Genomic DNA, 26713 nt, shown 5'->3' with positions numbered 1-26713 from the left:
GTGTCAGGCTCTAGGTGTGACATGAGTGTGCATCATAGTAAAATATAAATATGAATCAAGTAAACAAAATATGTAATTATACATTGTGCCAAATGCTATAAAAAACTGAGCCAGTTTAGTTATAAAGGTATAACATAGAAGAGATCAACTGAAAAGGTGACATTTAACTTGAAGGCCCTTAAAGATGAAGTGAAGCCAACCATGTAACAAGCAAGGGAACAGTATTTCAGGCCGAGGGAACAACATTGCAAAGTACTGAGTCAGGAAAGAGCTCGGTGTGATTAAGGATCTGGAAAGAGACCAGTGTATCTGGATCAGAGAAGGTGAGGGAGCCATGCATGCGATGTGGTCAAGAACAGAGGCCAAGGCCAGGAAAAGCAGATTCTGATAGCTCAGAGAAAAGAGTTTCAATTTTCCTATAAATGTATTGAGAGCACACTGAAGCCACAGTCTCCAATTTAATAGCTACTGGCTACATACACCTATTTCAATTTCAATTTTAGTAAGTTTAAGTTAAATTAAGTTAAAATTTCAATTCCTCCATCTTTCTCTCTCTCTCTCTCTCTCTCTCTCTCTCTCTCTCACACACACACACACACACACACACACACACACACACACACACACACACACACACTCCAAGTGCTCGTGTGGCTAGTGTCTTCCACATTGATCGGTGCAGACATGGAATATTCCCATCATTGTAGAAAGTTCTATTGGGCAGTGCTGCAAAGGGGTCTAGACTGGAGAATTAGATTAATTTTTTTAAAGATTACTCTGGCTACTGTGTAGATAATCAGTTACAGAGAGAGACAAGAGAGTGAGACAGGGAGATCTGTTAGGAGGCTACTACCATAGGCAGGACAGGAGGTCGGCAATCTGGGCTGAGTTCCCCTGGGAAACTTCTCTCTGTTCCAAATGGGACTCACTCTTGCACTTGTGCCTACACATCTGAGGTAGCTGAAATGTTTCTCCACGTGCTCTTTCATCCTCCAGGACACCAGCTTAAGCTAATACATGGTGAAAATGTCCCAGCAGCAAGAGGAGGGCAAGCCCCAGTGCACAGGGGCTTGTCAAGCCTCTGCTCATATCACTTGCTAACGTCCCATCGGTCAAAACAAGTCACCTGACTAAGCTCAGAGTCATTGTGCACTGGGAGGAATGGGTCATTGGCGCCAATGCTGTATCAATCTACCCACTCACATCTGCCTCAGAAATTGCTTCATTTTCAGATACTTCCAACTGTCAGAGTGTGAAAATTTGTCTTCTGAGTAGAAATCCAAGGATCTACTCCCATAGGATAGTAGGCAGGAGCATTCCATGACTCTTGGATGTTTGACTTTGTCAGTAGTCAAGGTGCAGTTGGCTTTGTCCCCTGAAGCCTTCTGTAGGCTGAAAGGGTTGAGATCTGTTCACCCTTTAGCTCCCAGCTACCTCCTCAGTTCTGATTCTACCTCTCACAGAAGCCTCTCTGGCAATCTAATGCACCACCGTTGTGACTGTGTCAATCCATTATTTTAGTCCTCTGTGAAGTTAAGCAAACTTATCATCATCCCCACCAGCTTCCTGTAGCCAGTATTCAATGTCCCTCAGTTTTCCTACCTCTTAAGTCAATTCCCAGACACTAAGACTTAGCATTTGGGTTACTCAGCTGTGTGTCCCCAGATCTCTCCTTCCCTCTGCTGCTTAATTTGGTCCCATTAATAGCAAGCATTTATAAGTGTCAGGCACTGTTCTAAATGTATTACAAGGGTTAATCATTCAATCCTCACAGTAACCCTATGAGATACCTACAATTACAAGCTCCATTTTACAGAGGAGACATGCAAGACATAGAGGAATCAAGTAATTGGCCAAAGATCACACAGCTGGAAAATGGAGGAGCTGGGATTCAAACTAGGCAGAGTAGTGTCGGAGTCTCCCTCTGCACCACTCCTCCTTACTGCCCCTCCAGATGTGAAGGGATCAGCTAGAGACCATGGGTCAGCCCTCAGGTCCATCTGCAACTGTGCCCAGGGGCCTCGTCATGAATGACTCCACTTCTTCCTGAGCTGGCAATCATGCTATAACCTTTCTTGTTTCAGGTGCAGTGGGAGTGCATCAATCCCAAGTACAAAGCCAAGAAGAAGAATTATAAGAACTCGGGCATTGTGATTTTGAATCAGTGCAAGGTATATACATAGCCCCTGTCTTCCAGGGGTATGAAGCTAGGGCTGTCTGGGAGGAAGGTTGTGTGGACAGAAGGAGAGAGTGTCAAAGAGATACGATCTTTTTTAAACAAAAATCAGAAAGTCAAGGTATTAATGGACATACATTGTAAGCATGGATGGTCTTGGAGCTGTGGTAGGCCAATGCCACCGTACCCTCCACAAGGACAGTCCTGCCCCCAAAGATAGGAGAGTCCTGGTCTTCCCAGGACAGCACCAGAGGGAGGTCCCCAGAGGGGGTCACCAACATTTCTAAAGCACCTATTCTGTGCCTATCCCAGCGTTCGTTGCTTTATATGTGACGCCTCCGCCATGCCGAGGAGGTACCATGAAAATAAGACAGTGGGGGAAGATTAAAGGGCGTAAAAATTCCTCCCAGAAGGGCTCTAACTTAGCAGAAAATCCCATCTGGGAATAATTTTGCTACTGGTTGAGTACTTACTATGTGAAAATAACTATAATACGTTCTGTTTACTCTTATCACAACCCTGAGATTTCTACTTTCAAATGAGATTGTGTAACCAGTTTGTCACACACATGGTAAGTTTAAGAGCTGAGATTTTAGTCTCCGTCTGTCTGACTCCATGACATAAGACTTACGTGCCATCCAGTTTCTCTCTATATATATCAGGTTCCTTCACTCAGAGTTGGCCTTTCCTGGCTGCCAGGAGCTGCAGGAACTCATCCTTACATAACAAGAGAGTAAAGGAAAAGACCGATGGGTCTGGCTTAGGTCACATGCCCACCCCTTGAACCAATCACTGGAACTAGGAGATAATGCTTGTGATTGGTCATCTGGGGGTCACTGTTTTAATAATGGCTTTTTTTCTGTATTTTATGATGCTTTGACATCTTGGGGCCTTGCATACTGAGGAGGAACTGCCCCTCCCAGAGTTACCTAATTCCTAAAGGTAGCAATCAACTTGCCTGTGAGCCTGTCTTTGACATGCAGACCAATCCATCCAGAGCCTATACCCCCAGCCACCCCCTTTCCTGAACTCTCACACACCAAGACAATATTCCGCCTGCCCTGTATCACCCCAGAGCCAGGTTTCAGATAATTAGAGACCATCCCTATCACCCAGAGCCTCGTAAGTTACTCAAACTATTGAATCCTAAACCTGCTTAACTTCTTACCTTGCTTCATGCATTCCTTCCCACAAAAACCATGATAAAGATTTTTGCCTGTGCTTTCCCCTCATTCCTCTTGCCTCCTGACTGACCCTAGTGCTTCCCCGTGTGGCCCCCTTGTGTGGCAGGACAGTCCTCCTGTCCCTTGGGGAGCTGTGAGTAATAAACTCTTCTTTCAAAGGCAGTTGTCTCTGGTCATCTTACCTACCTGTACAGACCAAATCCTGGTACATTCAGAATAGACCTGTGACCATCCCTGTGCTCATAGCAGCAGGAGAAAAGAAGATCCAGATGAGCCAGTTCAACTATCCATCTCTGTAAGGTGATTGTGCACATATCTGTTTTGATCTAAGAGTTCGGCACTCAAAGGCCATGGTGATCGAACTCATTTTTTTGGTGTACAGACAGTAGTAGGGTATCCCAACTATCAAGCAAAGCATCGCCATAAGGAAGCCAGGAGCAGGCACTATTCAGGGAGCCCAGTAAATATCAGCCCTGAGACAAGTCTGCCAATAGATGTGTGCCACCTGGAGGTGGTGCCTGGAAACACTACCATGGGGTTTTATGGGTCAGTCTCTGAGAAGCTGCCCTGAGCGTCAGATGGAGTCTGAGAAGTGAGGGTCAAAAATCAGCTAGTAGTTGTCCTGGTAAAAGGATCCAGATTGTGAGCTCAGTGGCTGCAGGTACCATGCCTGTTTCTCACATCCCTGTATCCCTAGCATCCAGTGCATGGTGGGGGCTTAATAAATCCTTGTTAAATAAATAAATAGATGAATGTCACCAAGACTCAAGCATCAGAATCATAATGAAGCAGAAATTAAGACTAGAAATCAGTAAGGTGTGTGAGAACACAGATGCCAGGGGTTGGGAAAAAAGCAGGGACCCTGCTGACTTCCAGCTTAGAGGTTGAAGGGATGAACTGTGCTGTCAAGACCGCCATCATTTGAGTTCCACCTCCATCATCTTAGCCTCAGTTTCCTCTTCTATAAAATGGGCACAATAATAACAATAGCATCACCTTCACAGGCTTGTTCTAAGAATTAAATGAGGTAATGTATGTCAAGTGCTTGGCGTACAGTAAGTTCTCAATAAATGTTAATACTTGTTGCTCATGGCATGGGAGGAATCTCACTAGCTGGCAGCTGGCAGTAAAGACCTTCTCAGGTAATTGTGATCTTGAAGCTGCCCATCTTGATTACTGTGGTGTTAGGAATGTTACCAGAACTGGGACTTAGACACGGGCAGCGAGACTGAAGCCAAGTGTGAGACTTCATTCATTTCAAACCAGTGGTGACCCTTGAAAACACAGTATTAGTCTCACCCCAGAGGGAGAGGCTGATTAAAATCATGTGTAAACCAAAAGAGAGGGTAGCAGGGGATGGATGGCTGCAGCCCTCACAGGCCCATCTAAATTCAGCATTGCTTTCTTTCTTTCCTTTCATGGAACAAAATCAGCTGACCCATCTTTTTCCCACAGATCTTTCTCTGCTTTTTCCTCTACGTCAGCATAACCCCGAAGTGTAGGCCTCTAATCTATAGGTATACAGATCATACTGTTCCTAATACAGTTTCCTCTCCTCCTCCTGTGCAGATCCACAAGATGCATTCTTTCTTGGACTACATCATGGGTGGCTGCCAAATCCAGTTTACAGTGAGTTGTTTCCATATTTGTCCTTATTCAGGAGTAAGGTTGGGGAGTGGTGCTGGGTGTGGGGCACGAGGAGACAAAAGTCTGTTAAGACCCTGGGTCAGCTTTGCTCACGTCTCACCGCTGAAATATCATACAGTAACATGTTTTTACAAGGAGGTCATAATTCTGTTTTCCTCAGTGAGTATGGTTTTCAGCATCATGTCAGGAAATTCCTGCCATTCAACCTCAAGTGGTTCGGGCAACCAGCCTAATGCTTTCCGTTCTTTCCATGCAAGAGGCAGTGGGTGGGTTGCCAGGTCCCATCACTGCGTGAAAAGGGTGGGAAGGAAGTGAGCCGCGCTTGCGCATCCCACTGGACAACTGCAGACGTCTTGGTTGTGTTCGTGTGGCCAGACCACGAGCATCCATGTCATGTCCAATGGTCGGTGCCAAGAGTAAGCCATCCAAATGGTTCATCAGTCAATGAGAAAGAGAATTCCAGAAGATTGGGGAACCAGTCTCGCAAGGTTGAAAAATAGAATGAGTGAGTGGATTGAGGATCACCTCCTACATGGAATATGTGAGCCCATGGGATTTGCACACTCCTAATACAGATTGGAGGGTCGGGGTGGACTGGGTCTTTTTTAAGTGCCTGGGTGGGCCAAGATTGTGAGTCCATCTGCCCTGGAACAATTTGCTTTCAGTGGCTTCATATTCAAAATCCTACTAAGTTTAGGCAGACATGACCTGCAGAAAGAGAATACCCAGATGACAAGGAATAGATCTGCTAAAACCTATGGGAAATCAACGTGGATGTAAACAAGAGGAATCCAATTTGTGCAGCATTTGTTCCTCATCTTACAAAAGTGTACTCTTGAAACTCAGCCCTGTTGAGCTCCCTAGACAGGCTCAGTCATGTGAGGAAGGCAAGGAAATTGGTTTGAGCCCAAGAAAGTAGACCGGAGCAATGTATTCCTGAGACTAGGGATAGTGGTGCCCAAAGGACTAGAAGGGGGTTCCCCGAGGGGTTGAAATAAGGCATCTCCCTAGATAGAAGCTTGTCCTCTGCTATAACCTCAGAGGGGTCTACCTATGTCCTGCCTAAGCTCAGGCCATTGTTCATTTGCCCCTGAATGCTTACAGGAGTTAATTATAGATTTTGGTCATTTCTTTGAAGTCTAAGTTTCTCTAAAGACACACCCACACAGCACCCACCCCTTCCCCCCTTCCCCCCCCCCCCCCCGCCATATACACACTGGCATGTTTAGAAGGTAGCAAATATGTGCATTGTGGGCACACACCCCTGCCTCCAGCTGTCCTGGGCAAATGGAGGTGGAGGAGTCAGCAGTGTCACAGAGGAGATAGTGTCCCATGATCTTAGGCAAAGGAATGATGCAGAAAACTATTTATAGATTCTTCAAGGGAAAGCTCTATCAATTTGGGTCTGTTTTAGATTCTATAGATCCCATGCTTTGGAACAGCTCTTTATTCAACCTTCAGGGGGTTGCTTTGCCCTTGGAGTTGGGCTACAAAGAATTGGCCCCAGGGAAAACTGAAGTTTGACCCCAGAATGTTTCCAGCTCTACATCCTGACTCATGAAGGGGAGGGGAGGGGAGATCGTGTGGCCCACCTGACAGGAAGATTGCTCTCCTGGCTTTGTTTTCCCCTCCTTCTCACTTTTGCTGATGCTCCCAGCCGGAAGGGACCACCTCAGTGGTTCTCACTACCACCTTCCCAGCCCCGGCTTCTCAGCCATCCAGGGTCCACGGATCGACCTGCGGGAGATCTGGAGTGAGTCTGGAGCAAGGCATGTGAACAGGGGGAGCATGTGCAGATAAATGCCGAGGAGACCAGACCATCAGCAGTGCCTGCAACAAAGCCCTTCCTCCTGGAGGGCTCCAGGCCGAGGACACAGGAGAAGGTTGCTAGGTGTTCTATTTTGAGCTTTCTATTAAAGAAAACATAGCAGCCACCTCATTGTCATTTTCCTCTAAAATTAAGTCAGCTTTCCCATTATTAATTTATTATTCAAGCAGTGCAATCTAATGTAAATGGCAAGCTGTAATACAAACTATTAATAACAAATAACATGTCTTAATAAATTTGATATTTATTATATACCCAATCATTTTATTGAGGCCATCTAGAAAAATGAAGGGAATGTGGCAGAGGGATGAGAAATGAGAAGAGGGCTTCCTGGCGTAGAGACAGACAGAGCAGAGGGAGGGAGGAACGAGGTTCTGTTGCAGTCACCCCACCCCTGAGCTCTCCAGAGTTGAAATCTCCCACTGGCGCAGAGGATGGCCCGAGATTCCTAAGCAGGCCCCGGAGCTTCAGCCAGGATGAGCCTCCATCTCCCTGGAGACAGACCTTCAGGAGCCAACAGTGGAATACAGTTCTGCATGTTTCCTCCCCTCCTCACGCTTCTCGGCCCTGCCCCTGTGCCCAGGAGGCCTTCCTCTTCGGGTGCATCAGCCGGGCTCTCCTGCTCATGGATTTTGGTTGGATTTGACCAATGGTAGGCAGCAGCCAGAGGTCAAACAATAGGAGGAGAATGAAGTTGGGGCACTTCTTCCCCACTCTCTACCCCCCAGGTTGCTGTTTGGCAGTGACCACATTCCTCTACAGAAGGACACATTTCCCTTCAGGTGTCCTGCCCTGCAAACACTACTCTTACTCGGTTCTACTAACTGCCCCTCTTGACCCTTTCTACTCAGCCTCCCTTAACATTTTAGAATTGTCCTTTTATTAAATTCTTCTCAATCATCCCTTTTGAGTGGACCATTTGCTTCCTGTCAAGACTCAGCCCAATACACACTACAAACAGTGGTGAGAAGAAACCTTTGCACCTTCCACTGATGTCTGGAGCTCCTGGTTCCACCTTAAGAATATCAAGAGCAGAGCACCTTTCCCTTCAGGTAGTAGGCTGATATAAGTTGCTCAGAATACTTCTGTTGAATGGTGGTGGATCAAAGCCTAAATCTTCAAGAAGAGATAAGGTTTAGGGAAAAGAAGAAATTGGATAAATAAATGTGATACTATGTTTTTGCTTTAAAAAGCACCCCTGTGAACTTAAATATTTATGCATCCATATATTCTAATGATAAATACTGAAACCTTACTTGGGTTAATGTGAATATGCAGGATATATTTAGGGATTGTTGGGGAAATGGTTTAGATTGAGAATTTGAAGGGCCTTGAATTTTGAGGTAATTAGGTGGATGTGGGAATGTTCAGAAGACTCTTGGGCAGGACTCAGGAGCAATCAGGCACATGCTTTAGGGAAGTAAATCTGGGAGGTCTTCATGAAAGGGACTCTGAAAGAAGACATTAAAACCCACTGTAGCCATCCTGGTGATGGGTAGTAAGAGGTAACTAGAGGGGCAGCAGTAGGAAGGGGCACTGTGGAAAGAGAGTCTACTAGCCTTGACTTATGATACAGGAGGAGACAAAAGGCACAGGAGAATGATGAGTCCAGGATGACTCAAATCTTTTGTGCCTGAAGACAAAGCATGGCAGTTCCATTCACAGAAATATGGAAATCAAGAGGAGCTGCCAGACAACAAGATGAACTTCCTCATGGATGCGGTGGAAGTACTTTCATGTATCCCAGTGGAGATAGCATTTATAAGTATGGACCTCAGTTTCAGGAGAGAGGTGGAAACTGCACATACATGCGTCTGGAGGAGATGGCTAAAGAGAAAAATACAGAAAGACTGGGGGCCTGGTGACAGAATATTGTGGAAGATCTGCATTTGTCAGCAGGGGAGAGAGGGGCAAACAGTAAAGAGATGCCAGAGGGGGAGGTCCCAGAGGAGGCAGTTACTCAGATGATCAGGAGGAAGTGTTACAGGATCAGGGGCAATAATCTCATATGCTAAAGAGAAGATAGAAGGTGAAGAATGAAAAATGGTGACTGGGCCATGTGATGAGTAGGCACAAATCATCTTCAGAAGAGCAACTTCGGCAGAATGAGACAGGAGACCCAGGAGGTGGGGTGTAACATACGATGAGGAGGTGAACACAGTGGGTGTGACTACTCATTCAAGAAGGCCGACAGTGAAGGGAAGGCAAGAGGTGGAAAGGAGAGTGGCAACCTGAGGATGAGAAGAGGGGAGTTTTAGGCTATGAAATAAGCAGAGAAGGCCCCAGGGAGGGAAGGACATAAAGGATGCTAAAAAAAATCCCCAGTCGATGATTCTTCCTCTTTTTTTGTCACATGGACCATTTGAAATCTGATACAAGATCTATATCCTCTCACTGGAAAGTGCACACACCCAATTCTGCACACCATTTCAGGATGTCAAGGGCACCCCCGAGGACAACCTTTGTTCCTTGTGTGAATCTTTGAGTCGTAAGGACTCCGGAGCAACAGTCGTGTTGTGGTCTTGGAGGACCTGAGCAGAGGTGAAGCAGAGACTCGAGGGAGAGAGATTGGGTTCTATGTGTTTGGCACATGGCAGCTAAAAGGAAAACCAGATACCAGAATTTCATATACAAAATACACAACTACAGACAACATAGATGAGGCCGACTCCATAAGATATTTGAAGAGAAAATGATAGAAGAATTCAATGTTTCTTTTGAAAGTTATTGCCTTTCCAGATGCAAAAAAATGTTCATTGTAAAATGAATTTTCACAGAAACAGGTTGTAAGCAACACAAATGTCCAACAATAAGTTAATAGCTATATAAATCGCAGTTTCTCATTTAGGTGGACTATGATAAAGCCATTTTAAGTGGTAATTATAATGATTGGTAATAACATGAGAATATGTTTATGTCATAGTATTAAGTGAAGAAAAAAACATAAAGCAAAGCTACCCTATGATTACAACTATGTTAAATGTTTATATATAATTATATTGTATGTTTTATATATAAATTTTAAAAATATTTTGGATATATATATTGTATATAACTAAAAAGAAAAAATATGACTTACCAGACTAGTAGAATCCTGAGTGGTCATTTTTTTCTTATTATATTCAGTTGGCCCTTTTTATTATTTGTAATTTTTTTAAAATTAAAGAGGGTATTGGGCTTCCCTGATGGCGCAGTGGTTGGGAATCTGCCTGCCAATGCAGGGGACACGGGTTCGAGCCCTGGTCTGGGAAAATCCCACATGCCGCGGAGCAACTGGGCCCGTGCGCCACAACTACTGAGTCTACACTCTAGAGCCCGCAAGTCACAGCTGCTGAGCCTGGGTGCCACAACTGCTGAAGCCTGCGTGCCTGGAGCCCGTGCTCTGCAGCAAGAGAGGCCACCGCAATGAGAAGCCCGCGCACCACAAGGAAGAGTAGCCCCTGCTCGCGGCAACTAGAGAAAGCCCACGTGCAGCAACAAAGACTAAACACAGCCAAAAATAAATAAATAACTTAAAAAAAATTAAAGAGGGTATTGCTTTCCTTTATCTCTGATTGTATAGTCTACATTTTAATAAAATAATATGATATAATATAATAAGCTGAATGTGGCTTCTCCCAGATTAACCTTGAAGCCTAAGAAAAGAGCACCTCTTAAAGGTCCTCTCATGTCATCTTTTCTGACCCTAACACACTTGAGACATCCTATGCCCAAGCTGTGTCTCAGTTTAAGTTTTAAATCCTGATTTTATATCCCAGACTAAACACTGACGGATTCTGGTGTAGAACCCTGAGAAATGAGGATGAGTCCTGGGATGAAGAGGAGAGTGCTTTGCACTTTCCAGGAAATGAACAAAGCGACCTCTGGGGTTTTTCCCATCTGGCCTAGGTTCTTATTTCTTTACCTGCTATAGGGTTTTGAGGAAACAGAAAAGCACAATAATTAAACCTATTATTTAAGAAATAGTCCAGACTAAAGAGTATCTCCACCTATAAGTCTTGTTTTATAGGTCCAAATTGTATACAAATCTAAAAAACAAACAAAAAAAGCTGCCCTATAGCAGGTGATATCACAAAGGTTGCAGAGAGATTGGGCAGCTAACCAGAGATGGGCTCACAGCAGCTTTCCCCAGAAAACATCTGGGAGGTTCTCAAAGGGCGCATTTTTTCACCGGCAGGGAAGGGATATGAGGCCTGGGCTCGTTTCAGGTAAGAAGCTAAAAATGTCCAAGGAAGGATACTCATCTTTAGCATCCAGCCTTTTCTGGAAGCAGTTCCCCACACTAGGGACTTGGCAGCATGGAGGAAGCAAGCATTTTGCTTTCTTACTTTACAAAGTTTTGCAAAACTGCTCATGGCTCTGCTTAATGAAGAGCGAGACCTCCTGGGCAGAAGGGGAAACAAAGGAGGCCTGTTCCTGGGCTGCCCGCTGGGAAGATGGGAGCGCACATCAGAACTGCAGGCTTTCCTGAATGCTTCATAGCAGAAGATGAAAACGGCAGCTCTGCAAGCCCGCCACATTAAGGAAGCCAGGAGCTGGGAGCCTCCTCCGCAAACTGGCATTTTTCGGTCATTTTCTTGCTTTTATTTCTCAACTTAATCCCATCTTTCACAGCCTCCCTGTTGCTTTTTAAAATAAACCTAACCTTTCTCTCTGTTCTCTTTGCACTCATGCTAACTTAAAGAGCGCAGAGAATTCTTGGTAGAAAGCCACCTCCTGAAGACAGAGATTTTATCTCCAGCCTCATCAAGGAGACCAGAAACCATCAGTTGCCAGGAAAGAAAAAAAATCTTTTAGCTGCCTTGTACCTGAGACTGTCCATTTACTGTCTAGTCAAATGATAAAATATTTTTATGAGCAGTGGGAATTACAGAAAGTAGTAGGTGATAAAGGTCATTGGTTTATTTCCTTTTTCATCAGGTAATTTTTAAGTTCACACCCTTCCCCAAAGTTACATCAGCATCTTCTGAGCTGGAATAGCCTCTGGGGTTGTCACAAACATGGGGGCCATCCCCATGGGAAGAGTGGAAACCCTAGAGGCCTGCCTGCAGAAAAAAAGCAGTTTCCATTGGGCATGTTTGTATGTCCCTGCAGGACCACCAGGAACAGGCAGCACAATACCGCCTTCTAACCTTGAACTTCAGGTTGTCCCACTACATAATCTCCTCCGTCCCCAAGGAGATCTGGCTGCTCCCTTTCCCTACCTGGCATCCAACTTCACAATCAGTCACCGAATCCTATTTGTTTTCTATGCTTAATATCTTCAATCACAATCTTCTTCTCACCACCATCTCTGCCCCACCCTAGTTTGTTAAGCGTAAGGGAATTATTCCAAGCCTGAGGATGAAGAGTTGATAGAAATGAAAAGATATACCAGCACTGGGACCAGAGTGAAGAAAGAGAGGCACCTAGGATGCAAAATTTAAGGAGGCATCACTCTCAGATCAGGCAAGTGTAGGGTCAGCTCAGATGAGTGCCTTCCTGAGCTTACGCCCTAGTCACCTCTCTTACTTTACCCTAATCCCAGCCCTATGATTTTTTTAAAATTTTAGTATAGATTGTTGCCAAAATCTGTTAAGCTCATCCAGATGTTACATCCACTTCTCCCCATACCACAGGTACTCATCCAGGTGATACACCTGGGCTCAGATGCTGCCACTTGGTGCCTGCATGCTTGGAGTATCTTGCCTATGCCTGGGAAGATAAGATGTTCAATTATGTTGCTTGAGTTGCCATTTTTCTTTATGGAGGTTTTTCCCTCTGTTCTTTATATTATCTGATTTCATTCTCTGGTTTTACATCAAGACACCAGCATATTTTTTGTCATCACAGGATACCCTTGACAATCAGGTAATCAACACATGGTACAGGTTGCCAGTTGCAGTGTTAAGAAACACTGGTAGATTGGGATGCTCCATGAAGAGGGGAATCATAAACACAAGTGAGGGGAGCCACAGGTACTCATTATTAATAATAAAATATTAAACCTGCCAGTGATTTGCAATACTTGCAATGATATTAATAAATCAGAGCAGAAGCAAGGTTGTCTCCATAATAACATCCTTGCATCCTCTAGAATTTTCTACAGCTCTAAAGTGCTTTCCTCAGTGGAAGAGAAAGAGGTGGCTTTACTTCTAGCCTTCCCAGCACTATTTTTACCTTCTAAACACTATGTACACATGTGAGGTGCCATGATCTCTTAAGTGTGTCTCATCAGAACAAAAAGGCAGAGAATGGTGGGTGTGTGTTGGAGCTTAGTACATCCAAGAGTCCCTGAGATGTTTGATTTCTCCAAACACTGTCTCTCAGGTACCTCTCGAGTGTCCTCCTTGGAGAAGTTTTCCAGGGATTCTCTGCATGTATCTGGACCTCTGTCTGGTTGGGGCCCCATGGGTGAGACCTGGAATGCTTTACACCTCCTTCTCGTTCACAAAATGCACGTAGGCTCCCCAACACCACTCCTGCCGCCTTAACTAGCTTTTCACCACAGTTCATGTTGTCTTCCTCTCTTTTCTTCAGTGGCTTGGCTTTCACCTTCAGGATGAAATCTATCTCAGAAGATACTGGATTTCACTGGTCCTTTTAGGTCACCCCCAGTCGTCCTCAGTAACCCATTCTCCCACTGTTTCAGGTTTTTTTTCTTTTTAAATGTTTTTTTTTCTTTTAATGTTTTTAGTGAAGTGTAGTTGATTTGCAATGTTGTATTAATTTTTGCTGCATAACAAAGTGATTCAGTTATACATATACATACTTTCTTTTTCACATTTTTTTCCATTATGGTTTATCATAGGATATTGAATATAGTTCCCTGTGCTCTACAGTAGGACTTTGTTGTTTATCCATTCTGTTTTTTTTATTTTATTGAAGTATACTTGATTATACTGTATGATATCACTTATATGTGGAATCTAAAATACAATACAAATCAACATATCTGCAAAACAAAAACACTCACAGACATAGGTGGGGGGGTAAGGGAGGGGAGGAATGGGAATCTGGGATTAGCAGAGGCAAACTATTATTATATATAGAATGGATAAATAACAAGGTCCTACTGTATAACACAGAGAACTATATTTTCAATATCCTGTGACAAACCATAATAGAAAATATATGAAAAAATATTTATATGTATAACTGAGTCACTTTGCTGTACAGAAGAAATTAACTCCCACTGTTCTTCATACACACACACGCGCACACACACACACATATACACACACTTTAGTTGCTGTTTTCCTACCTTTTGCAGTTGCTTTGGTCATAAAGTGTTGTTCATTCAAGGTATTTCTTCTCTCCTAAATTACTGTAGTTGCCTCCTGGTTAATATCCCTACCTCCAGGCCAAATCTCCTCATCCTTCATAAGAATAAAACATGCCCACGAGATGTCTGGACATCCCAGTCACAGACTTACTCATTCTCTTGGGTGTATAATGATATGATGAAGGAGCAGAGTCTTTGGAACCATATAGACTTGGGTTTAAACCCAGCTCCATCCCCTATGACTTTGTGACCTTCATCACCTTTGAGCATCAGATTCATCAATAAAAAGGAATAATAATCTCTACCTCCCAGAGTTTTTATGAGAATGAAATAACACAATGCCTGTAAAGCTGCCAGTGCAGGTGTCTGACACATAGTAGGGTTTCAACAGAGGTTACCCCTCCCTTCTTCCCTTTTTTGTCCAAAGTAAGGGTATCTAAGCATTGGGGGAATACTCATATGACCTTTTTTGAAACACTTAGTATTATATTAGCGTTTTATCAGTTTGTACTCCCTTATTGAAAACATCTGGAGGTTCTGAAAATAGAATTTGAATCCTGCTTAAATTTATTTTCAACATAGTCCTGTGGAGGGGTGAGGAAGAAAAGGGGAAAATTCAGTGATGAAAGAATAACTTTGCAAAGGAACAAAAGAGAGGTTGTTAGTGAATTACTGTTAGTCAATGCTTTTTCTCTTCCAGTTACTTTGATTTGATTGCAGGCTTACAATATAAGATGAGGTGACATTTTTTTCCATCAATGTTACTGAGTCTGGTCTTTCAGAAGCAGACACAGAGCACATAGCCCCTTTCCTCTGTCCTTCCAGAACTAGCATCCCACCTTAAATCCAATGAGATATTCCAGTGGTTTGTTATAATGGAATTTTGTCAAATGTTATGCAAATAGCATTTGTCATTCACAAGATCATAAGAGAAAATAGAGCCTTTCTATCATCAGTCAGCCAGTGAATGGATTCTGTTGAGCTGGGTGCACCATGAACATTCCTTTCTTTCCCTACAGCTCCTTTCATTTTAATCCCTCTCTCCCCACTCTCCACCTCCAAGATTAAGCATTTCTTTGGAGAGGTGTTTGCTAGGTTAACTTTCATTTAATTGGTGATGATATTAGAAATCAGAAGAAATACACCTTCCCGTTTTAGCACCACCCCCAGGTTAAAGAATTTTGTTGTTGTTGTTGTTGTTGTTAAGAAGTGTCCTGTGTGGGACTTCCCTGGTTGTCCAGTGGTTAAGAATCCACCTTCCAGTGCAGGGGATACAGGTTCCATCCCTGATGGGGAAATAAGATCCCACATGCCTCGGGGCAACCAAGCCTGCACACCACAACTACTAGCTCATGCGCTCTGGAGCCCACACGCCACAACTAGAGAGAAGCCTGCGCACTGCAACGAAGACCCAACACAGCCAAAATTTAAAAAAAAAAATTGTCCTGTGAGTCAACTTTTATTTAGATGATGATGATGTAGGGGGTCAGAAAAAACTTAAGTTCAAAGATAATGCCCACTAGGTGGCCAGACAGAGGTTTCTTTTCTCTACTTGCCACTGACAATGCTGTAGACTTCAGGTGTCTTCTCTGTTGTGGGTGGGTTTTTACATGAATGAGCCTTACACAGAGCTGCTTCTGGCAGAAATTTTATTATAACCACTTCAGCATCTCTCTCTGCAACTGGTCACTCACGAAAATAGTGGCTTTGTTATACAGACCACATCTTTAACACAGAATTCAGTTTTGAGGGAGTTTAGCTAGGTCTCAGAGATGGAATCGTCCTCCCCGGAGAGCACTAAGGACTCTTCTTAGTGAATTACAATATTCCACCCTTACCCTTGCTGCCTGGTGACGTCGTGGATCAGATGCTGGGTTTTCTAACCTGGACGTCAATCTCAAGTTCTGTTTTGGACAAGGAGAAAAGAGGGCATAGGGGAGAGGGAGATTGAAGACTATAGAAATGGCCTCAACCAAATTAATAACTAGTTTTTTTTGCTGAAGTATAGTTGATTCACAATGTTGTGTAATTTCTGCTGTACAGCAAAGTGACTCAGTTATACATATATATATATACATTATTTTTATATATTCTTTTCCATTATGATTTATCACAAGATATTGAATATAGTTCCCTGTGCTATACAGTAGGACCTTGTTGTTGATCTATCCTATATATAATAGTTTACATCTGCTAAACCCAAACTCCCACTCCATCCCTCCCCGACACCCCTTCACCCTTGGCAACCACAGGTCTGTTCTCTATGTCTGTGAGTCTGTTTCATAGATAAGTTCATTTGTGTCATATTTTAGATTCCACATGTAAGTGATATCCTATGGTATTTGTTTTTCTCTTTCTGACTTACTTCACTTAGTATGATCATCTCTAGTTGCATCCATGTTGCTGCAAATGGCATTATTTCATTTGTTTTTATGGCTGAATAGTATTCCATTGTATATATGTACCACATCTTCTTTATCCATTCATCTGCGGATGGACATTCAGGTTGTTTCCACATCTTGGCTATGGTGAATAGTGCTGCTATGAACATAGGGGTGCATGTATCTTTTTAGAATAGAGTTTGTCTGGATATATGTCCAGGAGTGGGACTGCTAGGTCATATGGTAATTCAATTTTGAGTTTTTTGAGGAACCTCCATACTGTTTTCCATACTGGCTGCACCAATTTACATTCCCACCAACAGTGCAGGAGGGTTCCCTTTTCTCCACATCCTCTCCATTATTTGAATAACTAGTTTTTAAAGCTGATGAATTTCTTCTCTAACTCTGCTTATTGGCAGGTGTGTAACATACTGCTTCCCCCCACACACACACACCAGCTGTGTCTCTCTCAGGGCTAATCACAATTCCTATGAAATATGTTCATTTTAAATCAAATCCACCCATTTGCCTATCTTCTCTTCCAGGTAGCTATAGATTTCACGGCTTCGAATGGGGACCCCAGGAACAGCTGTTCCCTGCACTACATCCACCCCTACCAGCCCAATGAGTACCTGAAGGCCTTGGTAGCTGTGGGGGAGATTTGCCAAGACTATGACAGGTATGAGACTCCCCATCTCTGTGGGTTCCTGTGGCCCTTGCCTGACCCTGGGCCAAAGAATGGAAATGAAGTTATGCTGAGGCTCATGAGAGGACAGAATAAAGCTTTGTCCCAAATGTGTTATCCTCTCCACACCTAGAGAAACTGAGTTCATGCCAAGCCTACACTGACCACCAAAACAATACTTTCTTAGCTTTCTTCTCTTACTTGGCTGGCAGGACCACTGGATAGCAATTTTGGTTTCCCTTTTGTAGTTTCAGTATGTGCCTTGCTACTCAAAGTTTGGTGCATGGACCAGCAGCATAACGTCACCTAGGAACTTCATCAAGTCCCACTTGAGAATTTGAATCAGCATCTGCATTGTGACAAGATTCCCAGATGATTCATGTGCACTTTGGAGTTTGAGAAGCGCTGGTTTATTAGACACTATTCTATCTGATCCTCACATTAAACATTCTGTCATGGGTGTTGTTTAACAGAAAAGGAAAACTGTGCAGGGAGGTGAAGTGGTCTGTGCTCTGATCCACACCCAGGGGCAGGATTTAAACCCAGATCCAGCTCATTCCACAGTGTAAGCTCGTAATAGTGGGGTTTCATGGACCTCAAAAGCTGTTGGTAACTTTAACAGAAGGTGTGTGTGTGCCCACGACAGTGTGTGTATGTGTTTGTAAGTCTGTATAGAAAACACGATTTTGAGATCAGATCAGTATTACATTTATTTTTACTTGATAATGAATATTGACCTTGCCCACCAAGAGAATTCCCTGTAAGAAGTGATTTACATAAATTACATTGAACTGAATTTATTCTGCCTTTCCAGTATTTCCAGATTGAGGTGAAGTTGTTCACATGTTTGATCAAGAAGGCTCTTTGAAGTAGAACCAGTGTAAATATAAATATTGGTAAATCTCAGTTGACAGCCTGGTATGATTGTAATATAGGGCTAGTTAGTAATGAGCAGCAACTAATTGACCTATTAAACCAGAAAAATAAAGAAAGTGACTCTGTCCTCCGGTTTCAGGGAGATTTCATGGAACAGCCTGATTTCTGTTCTTTCTAGTCTCATAATTGGTTATAAACCATGATAACCTGATACCCAGGCACCACAGGGAGTGACACAACCTAGTGACCAGAAAGTGCAGAGAAACCAAAAGGACAGGTAATAGGAAAGCTTCCAGCAGTGGACTTCCCACTGGCGAGTCTCTGGATTCATACTGTTCATCACCAATAACTCAGATGGGTGTGTGGCCAGTTGGGGATGAATGAACAGTACAGTCAAATCAGACAGCTCTAAACACAAGGCCTCTGCTAACACTTCCTCTTTTCCACATTTGGAACAGAGGGCAATAATAACATTTTTAATTACCTTGTTGAAATGATACTTGTACTTAACCTTGAAATATTGTCTGTGAAGACAACTTCAATCTCAGCTCTGATTTCTTTAGGCCCCAATTCAGGGAGGTTCTTAGAAAGGCTCGTGTCATATGGAGACTTCTACCAAGGAGGGAAAAGATGGACATATTGCATCCCCAAAACAACAAAACAGTAATTCTCTCCTTTCTCTCTCTCTCACTCTCACATACACTCACACACACACACACACACATACACACACAAGTGTGTCCATATGAGAGAAGAAGGAAGAGAGGGAACATCTTCTGGATTCTTAATAACTTTTAAATGTTGAAATTCTCATAAAAGAGGTAAAGTAGGTAAAAGCACTTAATACAACACAATAGCTGCTTAGTAATAAAGTTGACTCTGCAAGGCACAAGGCAGTGTAATAATGAATTCCAAAGAGGAGATTTGGTGAGCTGGCCAGAAATTAAGATGCTGACACCCAGAGCCCTTGCTGCGGTTCTGCAGCAGATTTACTGGACAAGCTGCAGAACTTCTGTTTCCTGATTACCTTGCATGAAAGATGCAGATACAACAGTCAGAGGGACCTGCACATCTTTTAGAGCTGTTATCCCTTTATAACGTGAGCCAGACAAAGCCTGGGGAGGATTTTGTATTCCCTCAAAAATACAGATTCATTCTAAAAGTAAGAGATGACACTTTTGGGGTTACATGAAGAATCATCGCAAATGATTCTTTTAAAAATTTAAAAATAAAATACCAAAGTTGTCAGCCCCAACTGGCCAAGAAAAACAGGTTTCTTCAGCTCAGTGGAGCTTTTATATTTTTCATATAAAAAAGGCACCTCAGCATTGAAATGGGCACACTAATGGCTTCTTGAAAACTGACACGTTTCCACCGCTTCTCCTCTGTGTGGGTGGGAAGACAATAGACAGGAAGTCAGGACGTTTCAAGTTGGGGTTTTGGAATTAATTTATTCTTGCATCAAAGTCAGTGAGGTTGTTGCTCAAAAAGAAACACTTCAATAAAAACTGACAGAAGGCGCCGTTCCCCCTCCTGCAGCGACGCGGAGGTTTTTAATCCCCAAGAGGCTTGGAAATTCCTCCCAGCCTCTGACAGCCAAGGGTTTTCTTCCTGCCTTGTACAGTCACTGTTCACGGGTCATGATGAGCTGATCCGTGAAGCTGAACAGCTTGAGAGACGCGTGAAGCTCAGAGTTCTCAGGGTGGCCTTGAGGGGAGACCAGACTCAGGTCCTGAGCCTGGAAGGCAGCCCTGCCAGCCCATTTTCTATGCACCTCTGAGAGAGAGACCCCTGCCCTCTCTCCCCTCCAGCTCCCCAAGAGCGTGTGCTCACAAACGAACTCATCTGTTCCCGGTTGGTTGTAGCCCTTCCCCAGCTCCTACGAACAACCTGGTCTCTTTAGGCTGCTCAAGTCCAAGATGGTATCCACTCCTTGGGCTCAGCAGAGATGTGAGTCTCTGACCACGTGCCATGTCCCTCATAGAAAGGCTGGTCTAGCTGCTACCAAGAGAGTATAAATACGGTACGTTGCTCGCAAATACAGACTGACGTTTAATAGACTTGGCCACCCCAGAATAAGGCAGGGGTACTGGAAACCACTGAGGCAGGCGTCTCCTCTGAGGTGTGCTCAGAGCTGTGCAGAGGCAAGGTTAGAACTGACACAGGCATGTTTGAGTGCAGAAGGTTGGGTTAGAAGTCGGAAGGCAGGGTCACATTACAGCGCTACCTTTTCCACTCTGCCAACACTAATCCATTGTTCTCAACCTTGGCTCCACATTGGAACCACTCAGGAAGCCTTAAAACAAGCTGGTACCTGGGCCCTACCCCCAGACACCCTGATTTAATTAGTCTGGTGCACATCCTGAGGATCAGGATTTTTAATTCCAATGGGCATCCAGGATTGAGACCCAGAGTTAAATTGGGAGAGATAGGTGAGATGGAGCAGCTGAGGACGTACTGGGTGCCAGGCCCCTCACGCAGTGCTGTAAAGACACAGAGAGATTAATAAGCATGGTTTCCCCTCACGTCGGTCACAGTCTCATGGGAGAGAAAGGCACATAAATGAATCACAGCCCTACATGGCCTATGTAAGGATGGGGACGCATGAGGAAGGAAGGATTAACTCTATCCTTTGTGAGAAGAGAGATTGACAGTCAAGGAGGGCCTCCTGGGGGTGGTGAGTTCTGCTAATTCTGTTATTTGTTGATATTAGCACATTATTCTGAATCATTAGACCAGACCAACCTCCTATGAAGGGCAGAGTCAACAGGGTCCTGGTGACAGGGGGGCCTGGGTTCAGATCCCAGCTCGGCTCTCTTTATTCTCCTGATGTTATACTGGGCCTTGTTTCCTTGACTGCAAATGAAAGATTTATCTAACTTCCCCTGCAGAGTGGTTGTAAGGATTAGATACAAAAGTTTTGCCTTTTGTACATACTTGATAGAGGCTATTTTCTTTAATACTCTTACACAAAAGGGAAAAGGACTATAGTGTCAGACTTAAAAGTCATTTTGGGCTAATGACCTTTAAAATTTTTTGGCTCACATACTTGTAAAAAGAGTGTTAAAACATATAGCCCTCACACACTTTTGCATTGAAATCTAACATTTTCCATCAAGAGTTTAAATAGTGACAAAGAATGAAAATTCTAGTGTAATGTAAATATGGACATTTAAAAATAAAACTCTTACCTAACTCTTGCAAATGCATCCAGCAGAATCTAAATGCCATAGCTATTTGATACCTACCATCGTCCATTTAAAAAATGCGCGAACAATTTCATCAGTTTGAGCTGAGAATTTTGTTTCTTCTTTTTCATGAGCTCATATTTACATTCCCTTCCCCCATAGAACTTCATTCCAATGTATCTTTAAAAATTTGGTTTGAAATTCCTTTATTGATCACTGTATCACATGTCTTTAACTAAAATATGAATATAAAATTTTAAGTTTCCAATCTCTAAAATTTACTGTAATGAAAAGATTCAAAGTATTTAAAAATATCTTCTGGTTTAGTTCTTATTATAATCCTTATTAGTGTGTAATTGATCATAAATATTTGTGAAAGTTCAACACCTGATTATTGCCTATAAAAAATAGAAATAAAAAATCTTAGTGAAACAGATAGTAGGTTATTTTCCCAATTAGCTTACATATCTGTGGATGACTGCTACCTATGACCAGAATGGGAAAATCTAGCATCAATACTAATCCAATTTTTTGTTTTTATCAATGTAAATACTAAGAAAGCTTGTTTTTATAAGTCCGTGGTAATGGAAAGAGTTTGCCTACGAGTATTATGTAATTCTTTCAATTCTAAATTTTATATCAAAAAATTACATATCTATCATCAAAAGGTATTTTTAATGATCTACCACCTGACATCAGCACTTCCTACAATTTTTTTAAAGCAAAAATGAGCAAAACTATCTGACTTACAAAAGGATTTGTTTACTAGTGAGTCGTTCACATCAGGAAGTGTCTCTTTATTTTCTGCTGTGGAGCTTTTACACTGGGGAGCAACTCACCATGGTGGCTGAGATTCCTAGTGGGTGAGCAGAGGTTAATTGGGAGAGGGGAGGTGTGAATCAGGAGCAGGTATTTCCATCAGAGATGTTCCCAGAAGATGAATTTCAGTAAAGAATACATGGGGAGGTAGAGGAACTGAATACTGACTTCCCTTAAAAACAAAGAAGCCATGCTCTCATATCCCTCGAAGGGCTTTGCATGTCCATGTACCCTAGCTTTAAGACCACTGCTTTAGAGAACAGCCTTCATTAAATGTCTAGTTGTTCTGAAATGCTATTTTGCTCTGAGTTCATCTCCATTTCCTTATGGACACAGTCATTTGTCTTTTCTTTTATTAATCTCTTGCTTTAGCCCACTTTTCCTTACCAGGGAGGGTAAAAATGCATCTTCCATCTGCAGGTCATCTGATCAAGTTCTTTCCCTAAGAAGTTCAAGACGTCAAGCTCACTGCGACTGAAGACCCTGGGCTCTTAGATAGTATTTTATACTATTTTATTCCAATAGTAAGAAATACTGCCTTCAGCAATGTGGTGATTTGCCCTGAATTTTCCAGGTTGGAAGTTTCTACCAATCAAGTCCTCAATAATTGCTAAATGACCCCTTTACTCAGTGCTGCTGAATCCTATCTTAAGTTCCCTGATGTGTTGGCATGCTGATGCTTGCTTGTGTGCTCAGCTTGCCTTCCCTTGCCTCTTGCATAATAAGACTCCTCTCTTCCTAGTTCTATGTCTAATCAGGGAAAATGAATGCTTAAATCTATTGTGCTTAGGCTTGAATTTTTTTCTTTAGTATGTTTATTAGAGTCTTTGTGACTTCAGATAACTGAGACCATCCTGATTCATTAATTATTCCCCTTGTAGGTGAGGCATTTTCCCTACCTCCATACTCTTGAAACTCGGTTATATAACAGTGCATCATGCTCAGCAAGCTTAAATCCACAAGGGTGGCTTGAAGGGTTAAAAGGAATATCATTACATCTGGAACACTGGTTTTGTGATTAGAAATGGGTGGAATATTAAATCTCACCCCTCCTAAACTTATCAAAGAAATTAAAAAATGTGGAGCCTTCTAGGTTTCTCTGTTTTGACTTCTGAGCCATCCGAGTTGGAAGAAGCAGGACCATCCTCCACCCAGAACAGTTTTCTTCCAGACTTAACTAGAAAGTACCTCTAAAATCTCCCTTGCTGATTCCTCCCCACATCTTCTCACCCTTGTCTTGGCTAAGAAGGAATTTCTGAGACAAAGTATTTCAGTATTTCCAAGGACCAGAAGTATTTTTTTCTCAGAGCTGTGGTTAATCCTTTATAAGATTTTATGATTTTCTATTTATCATCATTAATACCTTTTCTAATACCTGATAGGTGCAATGCCCCACGAAGCCCATATCTACACAATAGAAAGGGAAAGAAGGAACTGGTGATTTTCTGGCAAATTTAGGGGTTGATTTCAGAGAATTCTGGTTTCCCTGTATCTCCCAACCCCTGCCCCAAATTTGGTCAAATGGGCTATATTTTGGTGAAGTTCTATCAAAGCCATCATTGGCTACTGATGACCTCTAAATCAGTTAGATAGTGATGGGTGACGGTCTGGCTTTGATCCTTTGACTTCTCAGCTTGGGACTCCCCTTTTGCATCCAGAGGCATTCTGGGACAGTGAGCCCTTATCTGAATTTCCTTTTCTCCTTGGCTGGCTCTGCAAGAACTGCGAAATGGAGGAACTGTTCCAAGAACAAATCTCAGTTGTGTTTTTAATGGGAGAGAAAGTAAAAGGTAGATAGCCTGAGGGGGGCATGCCTTCTTCCAAGAGCAATACTCCAGAGCCCCACTGCAACAATCCCTTGACAGCACAAATTTTGCTTAAGAAGAGTCTTATTTGTGATCTGGTCAGGAGGCCCAGTTATGGGAAGTGCAAGAGGAAATCGCATTTAATGCTGTACATAATCAGTAAGTCATGATGGTATAATAGAAAAGACATGGGCTTTGGAATCACACAGTGCTCACTGGTAAACACCTTAGGTCATTTTCTTAGCCTTTCTGAGACTCAGTTTATTCATCAGTAAAACAAGAATAATAAGTAGGTGGACCTTCAAACACTGTGTGAAAATTAACTATCTATGTACATGGCCTAGCATCATATCTGGCATATTGTAGTGCCAATCAATGTTTATTCTTCTCCTGCCCATCGTCTCACCTATAGTAAAGGAAAGCAGTAAAGTGATGAACTTTGGGGATTATTTCTTGATTTTAGTTGCTCACACTATTGCTATCCCCTGTTACCACAGGTAATCAAGAAGCATGGGTAGTCAGTATTTGGCATAGTGACCTATTCTCGCAAAGTAATGCAAGTTCGTGTTTTTCTTCCTCATTAAATGGACAAATGTAGCAACTTCTTTTTTTTAATTTCAGTGACAAAATGTTCCCAGCCTTTGGGTTCGGTGCCAGGATACCCCCAGAGTACACGGTGAGTGAGTGTTTTGCTATAAACAAAGGATGAGTTGGGTTTCCCTCACAGGAGTCTCACTCTTTCGACCTTTGATATAATTATGTAAGGGCCCAAAGAGGCAGAAGTGGTCTTCAGAACCAGTGAGATTAGCTCCTCAGAGCCTCTGTTTTGATGACAGCCAATCTCCTGGTATTCTGGATTGGCCTTCTCAGAGTCATTTCCAAATGAAGTGTTCCATTGTTTAGCTTCTTACAGACATAGTCAGAGACTGTGAAAACACTCGGAAGTTGATCTCCAGTGGCTCAGAACCCATGTATTCAGATCTCCCCTGGAGAAAGACCCTATTGACCATGTTGACTGTGAAAGTCCATGACAGTGAGGTCTACAGACTCCCTCATCCCAAGTCCCTAAGCACCAGTCTTTTGTGGGAGACACAGAAAAATCCTGAAGAAAGCGCTGCTCGGGCTCAGAGACTCTGGAGTTGAAAGGCTCATGTAAAGACACTGGAATCCTATTTGGTCTCGATGCCAATTTCTCACAAAGAAGGCAGAGACTGTACGTGGAGAGATTTGTGCTGCAGTGGAACTGAGGCATTCTCCTATGGTATACCAGATGGCCCTGTGGGATACTCTCCACAGGGGACTCAGCCTCCCAGGTGGGAGAACCTTGGAGAGGAACAAGGCTCCTACTGCAGCCTCAGGAAGCCTCTGAGGTCCCAGCTAAGTGCAAGCAATACCGCCCAGTCATCAATTTCTCTTTTACTGACCTTGTCTGAGCTGAACAGCAGGAGGCAGATGCCAACTTTTGCTTCCACCCCAGAGCCATCAGACCAAGGGCCTTCAGTGAAAGAGGGAGTTCACCTCCCTTTTCCTGCTGGAGTGAGAGATGACGGAGTAGCCTGTCTCCCTGACCTGTCCTCCTCCTTGTTTGCTTTGTAGCCCACACTGGCCTTCCTGCTGACCATGCTACAGAATTCTAGAAGCATTTGTCGGAAATCAGTACATGGTGGGGGAAGAATATAGAACAAGAGTTGTTGACTGGTGGCCTGTAGACATTAGGCCATATTCTATTTGACACACAGTTTTTTTTAAGAATTAGACAATTTCATATAAAATGTCAGATTTCTGGCTTCTCTGGAAAAACTGAAAGGCCTGATAACACTAAAATTCAAAGATTACACATAAAAGTATTAGCCAGAGCTCAGGAGATGCAGTCCCCTTCAGACGGGGTATCAGTTCCTGAATGTGGGCAGGTGGGTGCCCACCTTCCTCACAGAGGTGCTGAGCCTCGAGCCTGGAATGCACCTGGACAACCACCAGTCCAGCTGCCCTGAGATGCTTGAGTGTCCTCCTCACATCACCCCAGACAGCCTTCCGGTCTCAGCTTGACCCAGCGGGGCTGAGGACAAAGGTGTGCAGCATACCTGGCTCCAGGCCTTTCTGTCCTCATCCCTGACATCTGCCTGGTCGCCCTCCTGAAGCAACTTCTTCTTCGTGCTGTTTGCTAAAGTCCTGATCCCCTGGCTCCACTCTGACTGGCAGCTAACTTATTCCTGCTGCCCTAACAGGCACCCCTTACGTATTCTCACTCTGCTTCCCCAAAGCCATTCAGATACCCTTTTCCATGCCTCATCTCCCCTCTGCCCCAGACAGGCCCTGATGGTCTCAGCAACTCAGGTGCCCCCCAGAGTGTTTACAAAATTACCATGACTTACTTCTTGAGGATAAAATCTCAGTTTGCATTGAAACTGAGCCACAAGTACCTCCGCCTTAGTTTGTGCTCTACTGGGACCTTGCGACAGGGATTTGGAGGCAAGTAGTTTATTTGAGAGGTGGAGGAAACCTCAGTAGAGAGTGGGGAAATGGAGAGAAATCAACATAGGGTTTACTAACAAGCCATTACCAGCATGGACAGCCAGAGCTGAATCCCGGGAGACAATGCAGAGCGCACACAGACCCCAAGGGGTAAGAGACCTGGGATATTGACACACCACCTCCCATCAGACCATGATGAAGAGCTACTCCCTGGGGACATTACTCCCAGGGGACATTAATTCCCCACCATTTTTAGCCTGTCACTTGGGCAGGCAAAGCAGGCTCTGGAAGCCCAAGAAAAACTTAAGGTAAATAAAGCAGGCGGGATGATTGGCAGTCGGCTGAGTTGCCTGGAAAAGTCAAGGGCAAGGGAGTGTGAGCGAGGCAC

At 43.4% G+C, this 26713-nt stretch overlaps 1 protein-coding gene across 1 annotated transcript in view; it reads left to right on the top strand.

The window, feature by feature from the left end:
- The window catches only part of CPNE4 (copine 4), a gene marked incomplete at its 3' end in the record, with an annotated part of 584378 nt that overhangs the window by 543532 nt on the left and 14133 nt on the right, over positions 1-26713 (top strand). Inside the window, exons 9-12 of the mRNA XM_082655513.1 lie at positions 2085-2171; positions 4930-4989; positions 17026-17159; positions 24475-24529. Of these exons, the coding sequence (XP_082511639.1) occupies positions 2085-2171; positions 4930-4989; positions 17026-17159; positions 24475-24529 (336 nt within the window). The remainder of the gene's footprint in view (positions 1-2084; positions 2172-4929; positions 4990-17025; positions 17160-24474; positions 24530-26713) is intronic.

The sequence above is a fragment of the Grampus griseus genome (genome assembly GCF_964374135.1).
Source record: "Grampus griseus genome assembly, chromosome: 5".
NCBI classification, from domain to species: domain Eukaryota; kingdom Metazoa; phylum Chordata; class Mammalia; order Artiodactyla; family Delphinidae; genus Grampus; species Grampus griseus.
This window is presented reverse-complemented; position numbering and strand designations above follow the sequence as displayed.